Source organism: Melanerpes formicivorus, unplaced genomic scaffold, assembly GCF_026170545.1.
Source record: "Melanerpes formicivorus ecotype bairdi unplaced genomic scaffold, bMelFor1.0.p_v2 SCAF_12, whole genome shotgun sequence".
Taxonomy (NCBI): domain Eukaryota; kingdom Metazoa; phylum Chordata; class Aves; order Piciformes; family Picidae; genus Melanerpes; species Melanerpes formicivorus.
This window is the reverse complement of record NW_027142364.1, coordinates 21446268-21461739: the sequence shown is the minus strand read 5'-3', so window position 1 is coordinate 21461739 and position 15472 is coordinate 21446268. Positions and strand designations below refer to the sequence as shown.

At 48.9% G+C, this 15472-nt stretch overlaps 1 protein-coding gene and 1 long non-coding RNA gene across 2 annotated transcripts in view; one reads left to right on the top strand and one right to left on the bottom strand.

The window, feature by feature from the left end:
- Positions 1–14997, bottom strand: part of MB21D2 (Mab-21 domain containing 2) — a 71059-nt gene extending 56062 nt beyond the window's left edge. The window contains exon 1 of the mRNA XM_068145661.1: positions 14546–14997. Coding sequence (XP_068001762.1) covers positions 14546–14756 — 211 coding nt within the window. The 5' untranslated portion in view covers positions 14757–14997. The remainder of the gene's footprint in view (positions 1–14545) is intronic.
- Positions 456–5136, top strand: LOC137444722 (uncharacterized). The gene is made up of 3 exons (XR_010988236.1): positions 456–484; positions 3473–3548; positions 4268–5136. It is a non-coding gene; the product is annotated as an uncharacterized lncRNA (long non-coding RNA).
- Positions 14998–15472: the final 475 nt, after the last annotated feature.

Sequence of the window (15472 nt, the reverse complement as noted above, 5' to 3'; positions counted from 1 at the left end):
ATTGTTTTAGAGTCATAGAATTGTTGGGGCTGGAAGGGACCTCAAGGATCATCCAGTTCCAACCCCTTGCCCTGGGCAGGGACACCTCTCACTAGATCAGGTCGCCCAGAGCCACATCCAGCCTGGCCTTAAAACATCCCAGGAGTGGAGCTTCTACAACCTTCCTGGGCAACCAGTTCCAGTCTCTCACCACCCTCACAGTGAAGAATTTCTTCCTAACATCCAAACTGAATCCACACATTTCTGTTTTTTGCTCCATTCCCCCTAGTCCTATCATTACCTGACCCCCTAGGAGTCCCTCACCTGGCACATCTTCCCCTTTCCCCCTCAAACCCCAGAGCACCTGAGCTCTGTTGGAGTCTCCTCCCACCCCAGCTGTGGCCACTTTGCCCTCCCCACCCACTCCCCTTTATAATCCCCCCAGGAAAGGCAGCAGCCCCAAGCTCTGAGCCCATCTGGGCTGAGGATCCTCCTCTCATCGCTGGTGAGTGCCCCTGGTGCACACTGGGTGTTGGTGGTGGTGACTACAAAGGCCGGGGGGCCTGCTGGCCCCCCGGTTGTTAGGGCCAAGACAGATTGTGATTCCAATGTCATCCATGGGTGCTGGCTGGGAGCCTTTGCAATCCAACACTTAGGTATTTGAGGTCTGCTGGGGTGGTTTGCTGTGTAAACTGACTGGTGTCTGTCTTTTGAAGCCACTCTGCAGAGTTCCATCCTGGTTTTGATCTTTGTAGCATCCTTGAAGCATATCTAAGTGTTGCCAAGAATTGTTCCCTGCCTCACAGAGGTGTGGGGTCTCTGGCACTTCCTCAGTGTAATGTTGAATGCTATTTATGTATTGATTGGCAGAGATGCTGCATGTACCCAGGATTTAGGAAGGACTTCAAAAGTAAACTTTGTGTGTTCCTAGCACTTCCTACACAAAGTAGAGTCCTAAAATCATAGAAGGGTCAGGGTTGGGAGGCACCTCAAGGAGCATCTAGTTCCAACCCCCTGCCATGGGCAGGGACACCTCACAGCAGGTTGCCCACAGCCACATCCAGCCTGGCTGCAAACACCTCCAGGGATGAGGCTTCCACCACCTCCCTGGGCAACCTGTTGCAGTCTCTCACCACCCTCATGGGGAAGAGCTTCCTCCTCACATCCAATCTGAATCTCCCCACTTCTAGTTTTGTTCCATTCTCCCCAGTCCTATCACTCCCTGACACCCAGAAAAGTCCCTCCCCAGCTTTCTTGTAGCCTCCTTCAGGTACTGGAAGGCCACAAGAAGGTCTCCCTGGAGCCTGTTCTGTTCTCAATGACCCCAACTCTCAGTCTCTCCTCAAAGGAGAACAGCTCCAGCCCTCTCCCCACTAAAAACCAAGTTATATGACCTGACAAAAAAGAAAAGATGATGCTTATCTTCTAGTCAGCCTAATGCAATGCTAAAAGCAGATGCTGTGCTGACAAATTACAAAGTAGAATCAATCCCACCTGGCTCAGAAATACAGAGACACACCAAACTCCCTCTCACCAGCTTCACACACACAGAGAAGATGCCAAGGCAGAAAGTGAGTCAAATGCCAGACTAACTAGACTCATGCCAGTGCATGTATTACTCCATGTTGGGGATTCAGGATTACAAATAGGACTTGTCTTCAATCACCCTTGAAAGGTATCTCTCACCTGGCAACAGGCCTTCAACTGGGCTCTCTCCTGTCCCAAAGGAGAGATTAGTGCTCTAGCAGGTGCAAGATATAGTCAAAGATAGAATCAGCCAGGTTGGAAAAGACCTCAGAAATCATCAAGTCCAAACTATTGCCTAATACCTAACATCTCCTGACAACTAAACCATGGCTCCAAGTGCCACATCCAAGCCTTTTCTGAACACCTCCAGGGATGGGGACTCCACCTCCCTGGGCAGCACATTCCAATGGCAAATTGCTCTTTCTGGGAAGAATTTTACCCTCACCTCCAGCCTAAACCTCCCCTGGCACAGCTTGAGACTGTGTCCTCTTGTTCTGGTGCTGCTTGCCTGGGAGAAGAGACCAACCCCCTCCTGGCTACAACCTCCCTTCAGGTGGTTGTAGAGAGCAAGAAGGTCTCCCCTGAGCCTCCTCTTCTCCAGGCTAAGCAACCCCAGCTCCCTCAGCCTCTCCTCACAGGGCTGTGCTCCAGACCTCTCACTAGACTCAGTGCCCTTCTCCAGACCAAAGTTATCCACCAAGCATCCTCAGTTCTCTTCAGCACACAGTCTAACGATCCAGCAGAGTCAGGAGTGAGATATTTATTCCCTTCCTGTGCCTCGAGGTCCACTGGAGATGGTGTTCCCCCAAGGCCCTATGCAGGCACAGGATGATGCAGCATCACGTTTGCTAACTCAGTAGCTTCTGAAACCACAAATCTGTTAGGTGTGGGTCTGCATAATTGTGGCACAGAACCTACAGGCAAGCCTCCTGCACACTTTTCTTAGTAGCACCAGACATGGTTTGGGAGTAACTTAGCTCCTGTGCAAGCAGAGGCAGATGCAAAGGCTTGAAAACTTCAGGAAGAAAGGCACTGTCCTTGGGTAGAACATTCCTGCCAACAGAGCCGGTTAAGGGGAAACAGAAAAGCCTTGTCCCATCTGCAATGAAAGCCTCCTCTGGGTGGCAAGAAGAGGAGCTTTACTCACAGAGTATTTGCATCTCAGCTGAATTAGTCAATGTGTGTGGAACACTCTGAAGATTGTGAATTGGTATCTAAACACTAAGGATTGTTATTTGTTATTGTCTTGGGGCACAAGGCGGAAACTAGAGCCATTTACAGATGTGAATTAAGAACAACAGGAGGTCTATCAACATGCCGCGGGGCTGGAGACTTGCTTCATTTGTCTCCCCGGCTCCTGTCTCCCTTAGCCACAAAAAAACCTCTTCCACAGGACTCCTACAATCCTTGCCGAGCAGGGCTGGCCTTGGCCCAGAGAAGGCTGGCACAGGGGAGCAGCTCTGCTAGGAAGGGATGAGACATCCACCTGCAAACCTAGGGTTACACTGCGGCTCAACAGCACTCTCCTACACTCCAAAGCACTCTCAGCACTGCCCTTGCCACCTAAAACTATTTTCTGGGGGTAAAGTAAGGCAGATGCCAGGATAAAATAAAGGCACATACATGTCTCAAGGTAAAGAACAGGTCAGTTCAAGTAGTTGAGAGCTCAGAGTGACACACACTGCTAGCACAAGAGAGTGATTCATACACACAAGGATGCCTTGCAAGTCCAGTCTCACTGTAAGAGCAGATTTCTAGACACCAGTTTCTTTACCTGCATGGTTAAGCAGCAGCTTAGATTAAAATGTGATTCTAAACCTCCTGTCTCCAGCTTGGGTGAAGGAGTGAGAGGCACTGTCTAGTTTCTAAAGTAAATCAGGAGTCTCCTATGCTTCCAGAAAGAGAATTTAGGTTTAAGGAGATCAAAATGGTTGGGTTTTTTTCCTCTTAACTTTGATATTTCCAGACCAGCTCTGCAGCTCTGACAATGTGCCAACAGTTCTGCTAAGTGCATACACAGCACACATGAATCCCTCCCCATGGTAAGTATAATACCTGCAGAGAGAGAATCATTCCTTGATGGTGCATGCCTGTGTCGAGGCGGTTCAGTATAACATTGCTGCCTTAAATGCATGCTTGGCATAGTCACAAAGTTCATAGGATGTTGGGGGGGGGGGGGGGAGGGGGGGGAGGGAGGGAGGGAAATGGCCTCAAGCTTTCACAGACAACTTAGGATGTAAAAGAGATGCCCAGTCAAATTGTAATAGCTTCTTTTCCTGGGCAGCCCAGGGAGGTGGTGGAGTCACCGTTCCTGGAGGTGTTCAAGAGGGGATTGGATGTGGCACTTGGTGCCATGGTCTACACATGAGGTCTGTGGTGACAGGTTGGACTCGATGATCTTTGAGGTCTCTTCCAACCTTAGTGACACACTTAAGACATGCACTGCAGCCTGCACGGGGGGGAACCAAACAACCTATGCATTTATTTCAGACCGTGGAGCATGTCCAGAGACAAGCTGCACAAGCAGGAGATTTGCACTCCTCTTACTTCCCACTAGGCACTGGTTGCTTGGCACATGGTGGCCCTGAAATACAGGCGTTTCAGCAACTTGGGCTTTGAGTGCCTAATATCAAGGGGCCAGCATCAATACCTGCTCTGCCATTCAGCAGTGCTTGCAACTTTCAAATGGCAAGTTTCAGAGGTAGAAGGCAAGAGAGCCCCCGAAGTGCTGTTGAAGTGACGTTCCTTCCTCTGTTTGCAGGCTTGCAAATTGTTTTATGAAGACCATTCTGCCAAAAGCTTAAAAGAAACAGCAATTCACTGTCTGTGCTGGATGAGAAACAAGCCCTGCGGCTTGGATCACAAGGACTAACCACTGGAGAGCAGCTGCACAGCCAGCCGGCTCTGGGTGCAGATCTGCAGCCCTACCCAGGCCTCAGCAGCAAGCAGTGGGTTCAGGCACCTCTGAATCAACATCTGCACACCGCTCTGAGTGCTGGCAAAGGAACAAGTGTATTTAGAAGGCGATTAGGGTACTTCCCCCCTCCTCCCAGGGCAAGCCTTATTTAATTTGAATGCAATCAGTTAGCGCCTTTGTTTGCACTCAACTCCAGACTCCTCCGGGCACCAGGCAATCCTGCACAATCACACTCAAGAGCCAAGTAAGTTTACACGAATTGGTCACAAAGTACCTACAAGAGCTTGCAAGCTCCTGCAAAACGCCCTCTAGAACAGGTTCCTGTCACACTGAGCCAGAGACAGAGATTAGAGTTATCAGCTTTGACACTCAGCAGGAATGTGTCACAGAGGATTAAATCATTACATCATGAAGTGTCAGCAAATGCAGCTTTCCTGCTGTTCTACCACGAAGTTATACATTAATTAGTGAGGTACAAAACAAACAGGAAATATCTCAAGCGTGTCTGTGGATCAGGCCCAGCCAGAGCTATTAGCACAGGATTCCTTTCCAAAAGGAGTCACCCAAAGCAGCTCAAGAGAGCCATTAAAATGGGAACAGCAGAAGCGTGAAAGAGAAAAGCACAGAAGCTAATTGCAGCGTTTGTCTTGGCACTTTTGATAGCTGTTTAATACAAGCCTTCCTCAGCACCTGATTTTCTAAACAAGGTCATCCACACACCACTGAAGAGTGGTGTAGTGTCAACGTGAACAAGGGAGCTAAAGACATTTTAGACCAGATGCAGCGCACAGCCTGACAGACTACAGTAAAGCAAGAACCAACTATTATATCTAGGTGCAGCTGCAAGTGTTCCCTAGCTGCTCAGCACTTCTGGAGCAAACAACTCATGAACTCACTCCATCAGTGGGTGGAAGAAACCCCACATGGTCTGACTGCAAGCCATGACAGACAAGATGTAAGCAGTCCAACAACATAGAATCAATAAGGTTGGAAGAGACCTCAAAGGCCATCAAGTACAACCTGTCACCCAACACCTCATGGCTACTGAAGCATGGTGCCAAGTGCCACGTCCAGTCTCCTCTCAAACACCTCCAGGGCTGGTGACTCCACCACCTCCCTGGGCAGCACATTCCAACATCCCGCACAGAAACCTCTACTTTTAATTTAAATCATGTTTTGTCATTGGACGAAACAAACCAAACCACCACCAAATCATTCTCTGCCAGTTCCTTAGGCTAGCCCAGCAGGACTTCTAGCTTTGGCCACATCTTGTAGTTTTTCCCTTGCTTTCTGTCCCAAGCTGCTTGCCTTCTACTGCTTGGCATTGCCTGGCTGCCAAATTACATCAGCATGCAGTCTGTGGCCAGGATGCATTCTTTAAACTAATTTGTCCTAGTTTTGCTTTGGGATCACTTCAGTATAAAATAGGATTACTTGCTAGAACTGCCCAGCTGGGTCGGGTTGTAATCCCTCTCGCAGAGCAAGGCTGAACTGGGCTTGATCTTGAAGCCATTCTATCAACACCCAATGACAAAGCAACTATTTACCCTCACTAGCCAAATACTTTCTGAGCCTGTACTCTCAGAAGCATACTTCCTCTACCAGCTTCAGTCTTTAAGGGTTGCATGATTAAAACATCCTAGCACGAAGAAGAGCAGCATGATGCTGTTCCACTATTCTGGTACCAATCCACTTTTGCAGGTTGTTGAAGGACAGGAGATGAGGAAAAAGCCTCTGTGGTGCCAGGATCCTACTACCTACCATTATACTCAGAACCTTGGACAGGTCTGTGTAAATCTGGGGGCACCCTCGAATGGACCATGGGCCTAAGGTGTCCTGGCTCAGTGTTTTACCTTCAGAGTGATTTTTCTTTGGGTGAAATGGATGCCACCCTGCAAGCTGAAGCTACCCAGTGCTGTGCAAGCTCCTCCCCACAGCCCTAAATGTGAGTGGGGGGGAATTAGCTACCACTACTGCTTCAAAGACACAGATGTTATGAACCATAAAGTAATTCATCTCCCCCAGTCAGTGGGATGCAAATTGTACTCCTGACACTAGCATTCTCACAACAGAATGCATTAAACATCTTCTCATTAAATGCTTTAAATTAGATTGAAATCATACTGGCAGGTGAAAGATAATGCACAACCAGGATTATTGTAACCTCCTGAGCATCAAGTGCTTCTCAAGAGTCAAATATGGTGGGGAGAAGGGAATCTATCTGTCCTAAACCGAACTCCATGGCACATGTTGATTGCATTGCAAACAAAAAGTCACTGAAGTGGTGCTTTAAAAGAGCTGCAGGAAGTTCATCAAGGCAGACAGCAGTAAGTGATTCAGGGACTTGTCAGGCTGGCTGAAAGGCTAAGGTGCAGATTAATCTACTCAGTCCGGGACAATTCCTATTTGCAGTAAAGGGAATGCAACAGAGTGGTAGGGATGCAAGCAGAGCAGTGGCTTGTTTACTAGGGAGAGCACCATCCAGAGCAGCATCTGGAACATCAGCTGCTGCTGAAAGACTCAATTTTAATGTCTCACAAGCTGCCTTCCAGTTGTATTGGGGGGGAAAGAGGCAATCTTCAAAGTTTTATTAGTCAGAGCATAAAGCAGGTTTCACCTTCACTGGATATAAAAATCCATCGCTGGATGGAGAGCTACAGTTCAGTCCCTTGAACTTGCTTCACACTACTAACAATCAGAACGTGACTTGGTCAAATAACTTGAGACATCCACCTAAAAGTCAATTTTAAGCTCTCTCATCCTTGCTCCCAAGCCAGCACACTCCCTTTTTCACTCAATAAGGGATGTTCTGCAAGTACAACATCCAAAGCTGCCCTCTGCCATAGCCCCTGCCATAGGCCTTCTGCTCTGCCAAAGGCAAATGCAGGGCAGGCACGCTTCCTTGCTTCCTCAGCACTCCATCTACTCTGCTGCTCCTTTCATACCCCAAGACAGCCAAATTAAAGAGACTCTAAACATATTATTATAGTATATTGTGCAGATGAATGGACAATTACACTCAAGGAATTTTATCTCCTTATTCAGAGGACAGCAAGCAAAGCTCCCTGTAGGCAGAAATAACAGTTTTCCTTTGTCATATCAAACTTAACCCCCCTCAGCTGCAAGCTGGTAAGGGAAAACCTGGCTCAGGAGGTATGTCACCCTACACAATGCATGCAACTCTTTCACCTTTCTTTTGATAGGGAATGAGCTACTGCTCCTGCTTCTCAAGTTAGTTTCACAGAATCAGAGAATTGTCAGGGTTGGAAGGGACCTCAAGGCTCAGCCAGTTCCACCCCCCCTGCCATGGGCAGGGACACCTCACACTACAGCAGGTTGCTCACAGACACATCCAGCCTGGCCTTAAAACCCTCCAGGAATGGTTTTTACCCTTCTACCACCTCCCTGGGCAGCCTGTTCCAGTGTCTCACCACCCTCATGGGGAAGAACTTCCTCCTTACATCTGATCCGAATCTACCCACTTCCAGTTTTGTTCCATTCCCCCTGGTTCTATCACTACTCAACATTCATACACTAGATTCACCAACTCACAGGGAACAGACCCCATAATAGAGAGGCATTTGTCTTAACCTCAATTGCAGTGGAGAGGTCTATGCCAGAGACTTTACCTGCAACTGCCACCACACTGCCTCACCCACATGCCAGGAGGTGCAGCTGTCACTTCAATCACTCTTCACAGTGTCAGCCTTAAGCAGCCTTTGCAACTGAAGCCCCCTTGACTGGAGATGGGAGCTAATGTCTTGGCCTTAACCACATTCTTTTCCTGGCACTTTCTCACCTAGCCAATCTTGCACAGTACAAATGTCTAGGGTCTGACCTGTACAGAGAAGGGGAGGTGTTTCAGAGGTGTGCTGGGCAAAACAATCTATGAAGCAAAAGGGCTGGGACATGCACAGAGGCAGAAGGCTACACGTTGAGGCCCAAGAAAAGATGCAAACATTTTAGCTGTACAGGAGATGATTAAAACCTACAGGAAATAAAAAGCAAGAAGGACAACCCCAGCTATCAAAAAAAACCTCATACAGCTCGGAGATTGCCTTTGAGGAGGAGACTCAGGGGTGACCTTATTGCACTCTACAACTACCTGAAGGGAAGTTGTAGACAGGCAGAGGTTGGTCTCTTCTCCCAGGCAGCCAGCACCAGAACAAGAGGACACAGTCTCAGGCTGCACCAGGGGAGGTTTAGGTTGGATGTTAGGAAGAAGTTCTACCCAGAGAGAGTGATTGCCCATTGGGATGTGCTGCCTGGGGAGGTGGTGGAGTCACCATCATTGGAGGTGTTCAGGAGGAGACTTGATGGGGTGCTTGGTGCCATGGGTTAGCTGTTTAGGTGGGTTGGCTTGGTTGATGGGTTGGATGTGATGATCTTGAAGGTCTCTTCCAACCTGGTTTGTTTATTATTGAGAAGTCCAAGCAGGACTACCACATCCTGGTCTCCTCTAGACTGGCATCTGCCTACGGGCTGCTCTGGGTCTCCAAGTACACACCCCCTTCATAAATTCCCAAAGCTATAATAAAACGTGTCCTCCAGCTTTCCTGAGCTCTGCTGGATTTGCCTCTAATTTAGTTTCACCCAGAAGAACAGGCAGCTGCCTAACAGAAAGTTGAACAACTGGTTTCTGCCTAGAATCACTTGGAACGCTTCAGCATTCACGCAAAGCCATGTGGAAGAAAGGAAGGAAAGTCAAAGCCCCAACAGCTCATGTATCCTGGTTACCATCCTCCACTATAATTATTAAATTGCCCTTAAAACATAATTGCATAATTGGGCCTTGGCAAGTATTCACCCAAATCTTTTGCAAATATTTCCACCGAGTGAAGGAGCAGGCAGTGGGCAGCCTGACAAGCCTGCCTGCCACCAGAATTTGTGCCCTCAGGGCACGTTCCTAGCTATTACACTAAATACCCTGCATCACAGCCTCATGTTTCACAACAGTAGTCGAGCAAGTGAAGTACCAGCATCGCCAAACAAATGGAGAGAAAGAGTTCTCAAGCTGTTTTCCCTGCCCACATACACGGAGTGGCAACCCCTTTAAACAAAGGGACAGGAGAGGCTACCAATCCTTTCTAACTAGTTACACAGAAAGAAGCCCCACTCAGGTGAACCTGAGGAGCTATAACCAAAGAGAAGATGCCACTGCCTCGCTAGGGTTACTTCACCAGCCTGGCACCTTGTCCCTTAAGGAAAAAAGCAAAACAATACAAACAACCTCCCCACAATATCAAATGCAAAGGCAGAAACATGTGGCCTGCAGGGAGAGGAGATCCAACAGAAGCCAGAAATGAAATTTGCAATATAGTAAGGTTGTTTTTTAACAGCTGTGCATTATGCATTCAGCAGCAGAGGGAATGCCAGCAGGGAGCCTTTATTAACATAGGCCTCAGAGTACAGTGTGCTCCTATCATGATTGGCCTCTCCTGAGAAAAGGCACAGACACACAAAAGACTTAACCCTAGAGAGATCACTCCAATCCTGTTGCTATTTCACCAGCTCCACGCTACAACAGAAACCAGGCAACTTCCACGATGGCTCACAGACTGAAAGGTAACAATTCCAACAATGCCTGGAATCTAACCTTCAATAGGTTTCATCAGCAAGTTATGACAGGCACGAAAAGGGAGAAGCAATGCTGCAAAGCCCCCAGCCCCCAGCACACACTGCCAACGTCGTTCTGCTACACACCTTGGGTACAGCAGCAGACCACAAAACACTTCTCCTGGAGAGAAGATGCTAATCAAAGCAAGACCTTGTCAGGACACCTGTGTTCTCATCAAGGCGATCTGCACCTCCACTGCACACAGTTCAGGGGCACAGCAGGCCAAGAAACTGCTGGAAGAGTTGCTTCAGCTGCAGGGGCCCGGCAGGGTAATTCCCTCCACTTGGGAAGCTGTACATGCCAGCAGAAATCCTTTCCCACTGCCAGCTCTGGCTCCACTGCGAGACTTACCTCTGTCATAAACACTTGCCAGCACACCCAGCTCGGCACCAGGCAGACACCAGAGGAAAGAGACATGCTCTCAGAACAGGGATGCTGCCTTTCCTGTATCAGGTGCTGATAAAAAGCTCTCTAGAGGTCTTGTCAACAGTTGTAAGTTGCAGCTGGCTGCAGATCCTCAAAAGTGTGGCCCCTTTTGATGAAAAGCTCCCACAGAAGGGAAAAAAGTTACAGTACAGGCATGAAACATCCTGACCATCCCTTTTCTGACTCTGTCAGAGAGGATACAGCCTTAGAAAAGGGAAAGAAAATACCAACCTGAAGAGGCTGTATACTGCTCTATATGACTGAATCACAGAATGTTAGGAATTGGAAGGGACCTTGAAAGATTATCTAGACCAACCCCCCCTGCCAGAGCAGGATCACCTATACCAGATCACACAGGGATGCCAGTGTATGCCTGGAGTGGAGGAAATAGCTCTGTATAGTCTGCACTTATTTATATCTCCTTGCCCTTTTGGTTGTTGAGAAGTAACTAATCACAGGAGCTGGTCTGAGGAAGCAATAGCACTAGAAATTTCAAGGGGCTGTTTAATATGCAATGTTCTACTTTCCTGGAGCATAATATATGTTTGCCTTTTTTTAAGCTTAGCCCATCTGTGCGTTACAAGCCTTTGGCTTAGGTGCTGAACACAAAGCGACAGGTAGTGTTCACAAAAGAAGCACTTGTAACTGCAGGAGCAACACACACTTTCGGTCAGGTACCCCTGAAAGGCTTTTAATGAGCGCTAAGCACCTCTCATCAAAAGAGCACCGAGTGCTTTAAAAATCAAGATGTCATTGACCATAACATTATCACTTGATAAAAACATTCCTTTATCGCTCTTTAAGCACACAAAAAACGCCAACCCCAAACCAAAACCGCAACAACCCAAAATCACAGGGAGAGTAATTAGCTCCTTTCACAACTGGCAGGCAGAAACTTCCTCTCTCGGTCTTTCCCAGCCAGCCTGCTGCCCAGAACACAACTGTCTTTTCTCCACTCTTTTTCTTGATCGATGTTGCCTTCTCCTCCTTTGAAGCTCAGTTACATCCGTGTCAAAGAGGCAGGTAGTTTTCAGGCACAGTTCAATGTGAGCAAAGGAAGTTACCCAGTACCAAAAGTCACCTACTGTTTCAGTGTAGCAAGACCGTATGAGGTCCTGGGGACTATGAATGGCATGCCCAGGAAGCGCCCAACACTCACTCCCCCCCACCAGACAGGTAGGTCGTTTGCAGCTCCAACCTAATGCCCCCACCAGACAGGTAGGTCGCTTGCAGTTCTAACCTAATGCCCCCACCAGACAGGTAGGTCGCTTGCAGTTCCAACCTAATGCCCCCACCAGACAGGTAGGTAGTTTGCAGTTCCAACCTAATGCCCCCACCAGACAGGTAGGTCGTTTGCAGCTCCAACCTAATGCCCCCACCAGACAGGTAGGTCGCTTGCAGTTCTAACCTAATGCCCCCACCAAATAGGTAGGTCGTTTGCAGTTCCAACCTAATGCCCCCACCAGACAGGTAGGTCGTTTGCAGTTCCAACCTAATGCCCCCACCAGACAGGTAGGTCGTTTGCAGTTCTAACCTAATGCCCCCACCAGACAGGTAGGTCGTTTGCAGTTCCAACCTAATGCCCCCACCAGACAGGTAGGTCGTTTGCAGTTCTAACCTAATGCCCCCACCAGACAGGTAGGTCGTTTGCAGTTCTAACCTAATGCCCCCACCAGACAGGTAGGTCGTTTGCAATTCTAACCTAATGCCCCCACCAGACAGGTAGGTCGTTTGCAGTTCTAACCTAATGCCCAGGGCACAAGATTTTGGCCAAAGGTGAGACAAGCTGTGCCTCTTGCTAATTTTAGCCCAGCTCCTGGGTACTCCCGGAGTCCAGCCTCTAACAGCCAGGGCAAGACAACGCGGACAAAAAAGAGTTAATATAAATAGAAAGCAAAGATCTGACCTAGAGGGCAAGCCATGCAGAGTACAAACATCTGAGAATCTGCACCAAGTCTCCCCGTCTATCATTCATCCACCAATTACACACCAATGTAATTAAATCAGGAAAGCTACGTTTAATTTTCCTGTCATCACCCGATGAGATAAGAGCAGTACATACGGGAAGGATCAGGCACAGGGGAAAAAGATATTTATTAATAAGTTAAATCCTTTTAGATTTAAGAGCCGCTCTGGCTGGGAAGGGTCTGATCCACAAACACAACTTCGGGGTCTAATGTAGGCAAATCAGACACACTCCACCTCCAGCTTTGTCCTGGGCTTAGTCCCCAGGTCTCCTCTTTTATTCAGAAACAAGTCCCACTGAAAATTGCCAGGCAGAGCTTACACAGAAACGCAGCTTTGCTTTAAACCCCGGGCTCAGTCTATGCATTTAAAACTGAAGAATGCTCATCTCCAGTCAGGATAGTAACAAAGACAGCCACATGAATTTATGCTGTTTGTAAACAGCCCAAGAGTCCCTGTTTTCACAAGAGCAAGGCATTCGGCTGCATTTGCAGAAATACAAGGCATGCTCCAGCTTGTTCTCTCTTCTCTTGCCTTCTCCCACATGAGGCAGGGAGAAATGCTGCGATCTCTGTCCCCTGTAAAGGCTAGCAATGCTTAAACAGCATTATATAAAGCTTTTTCTACTTGATAGCCACGCATTCAGAATTGCTGCTTTGGCTGTTTTCTCTCCACTCTGCTTCATCCCATCCAGCCCTGCTTCCTGAGCCAGTTATTTAAAGCCTTGATTGAAAATGTACCAGGATCATAATAGTGGATGACACCCACAGGATCAGGTTTTCAGTAACAGCAATCCTACAGGCTTTGATGCAACCACGGCCTCACCACAACTTTTTGCTGGTTTTGAAAACAGGAAGGGGAAAATATTTATAACAGCAACCATAAATATACACAGCACTGACTTTTCAACTTGTTGTCCTTGTTCTTAAGCTAAATTTAGTCTGCTGTATCCTGTCCAGCCCTCGGAGAAAAAGAAATAGACAAAACTGTGCAAACCCCACATCAGGCAGCTATTCGGATACTTTGCAAGACAACCAGCTGGACAGGTGATATTCTCATGCAGTGAGTACGAGTTTCATTCATGGTTGTAGAGGTCTATTTTAGTCCCCAGTACAGAAAATAATTACTGTTGCAATAGCGTAGCTCTGTGCTTCTGAAGGAGAAAACTGATGTAGGTTATTCAGTGTGCAGGCAGACCACACACTTGGCTTGTGCCAGAGATGCTTTGAGGGTGTATGTGCAGCTCTCAGCTACAAAGAACCATTGGCTGGCCACACCTGCTGTTTACCCTTCTTATTTTATGTGTAAATATGTTTGAGATACTGATTCAAACTTGGATAACTGATTTCAAGGTCCAACCTGCATGTTAAAGAGCATAGCATCCTCCTTTTGTACCCCGAGGGCTCTCATTCATGCGAGTGATTTCTTAGTCAAAACAAAGTAAATATTTATCAGGAACTGCCTACCTAGAGAATCAGAGTTGTTAATCATTCCACCGTTAAACCTTAGGAAGCCTTAGTCATGCCAGAACCCAGGTGATTTCTGCCAAGGCCAACACGATTCACCCTGGTTTAAGGATTCCTGCCCGCGACTCAAAGTTTCCCGCAGACGAGGACTCCCTCGCCACAATCTGACTTGCTCCACTCGCAGCAAGTTTTGCAAGCTAAGCAAGAAATGCAGTTCAGAGGATGCTCCTTACAGTCCTCATCTGGTCATTACAAAAAGCAAAATAAGTGGTCCAGGAATTAAAAAAAGTCCTTGTTTCCTACAGCACTGATAGTTGAGGGGAAACACAATAAAGGGTCGAGCTCGCGTCGCCTCCAGCCCGCCGGCTTGGCGTGTTTCTGGGGCACCGGCCGGCCCTGCGAGCCAGCCTCTCCCCTGTGCTTACAAATACATCTCCGCTAAAGGCTAGGTGAAGAGGACAGAGGGAAAAAACAACCGACAGTTTCCTGGGAGCGAGACCCGCCCTGCAGCCCTCGACTCCCCGGCCGGGCGCGCCCGCGGCGCTGGGAAAGGGTCTGCCGGTGCCGCACCGTCGGGGAGCCCTGCCCGGGGTCCCCGGCCGGCCCCGCCGCTGCCGCTGCCCCCGCCCCGCCCGGTCCCTGCCCTACCCAGCATGGAGAAGATGAAGTCCTTCGCCGTGTGGATCTCCAGGGCTCGTTGGTCGTCGTACTCCCTCTGGTCATGTTTGGTGAATTCCTGGATGAGTTTATTCAATTCCTCCACCCTGGCTCCCGATCGGAAATCCAGCTCCGGGAAGGGAGGCTTGCTGGCGGTGCCGGCGGACCCTGCCTTGCTGGCGAGCGGCGCCGCCATCTTCATGCAAAAAAAAAAAAAGGGGGAAAAAAAAAGGAAAGAAAGGGAGAGGGAGGGAGCGGGGTGGGGGACGGGGACGGGGACGGGGGGGGAAGGAAGGAAGGAAGGAAGGAGGGGTTTGCAACGTTGCAATGGAAGAATGCGAGCGGCGCCGCAGCGCAGCGGCAAGCCCAGGCGGAGCACGGCGGAGCGGCGCCGGCCGCCGCGATCAACAAGCGGCCGTGAGGGCTTAGCCCCCGCCCGCCCGCTCCCGGCAGCGCCCAGCAGCCCGCCGCCGCCGCCGCCGCGCTGGGGGGGCCGGGCCGGAGCTCGGCCGAGCCCAGCGGAGCCGAGCGGGGCGGGGGCCGCCCAGCTGCCGGGGCCGCCTTGGGGCTGGCTGCTCGGCCGGCGGCGCGGCGGGCGGGTGCTGAGGCTGGGGACGGGAGCTTCGGTGCGGATAAAATGATATATAGATGTATTTATTTTCCACCCTTCCTCCTTGTTTAAAAAAAAACAAACATGAATTTAATTTTAAACTTCAGGAAAAGCCTTGTCCTGCGAGTGGATTAATTACTGCCTGGGAACTCTCTTCCCAAGGCGTTCTGCCTGTATTTTTTTTTCCCCTGAACATTGTTTTGTGTATGTGTGTCTGTATATCTATCTATCTATCTATCTGTCTATCTATCTATCTATCTATCTATCTATCTATCTATCTATCTATCTATCTATATATCTCCACACGC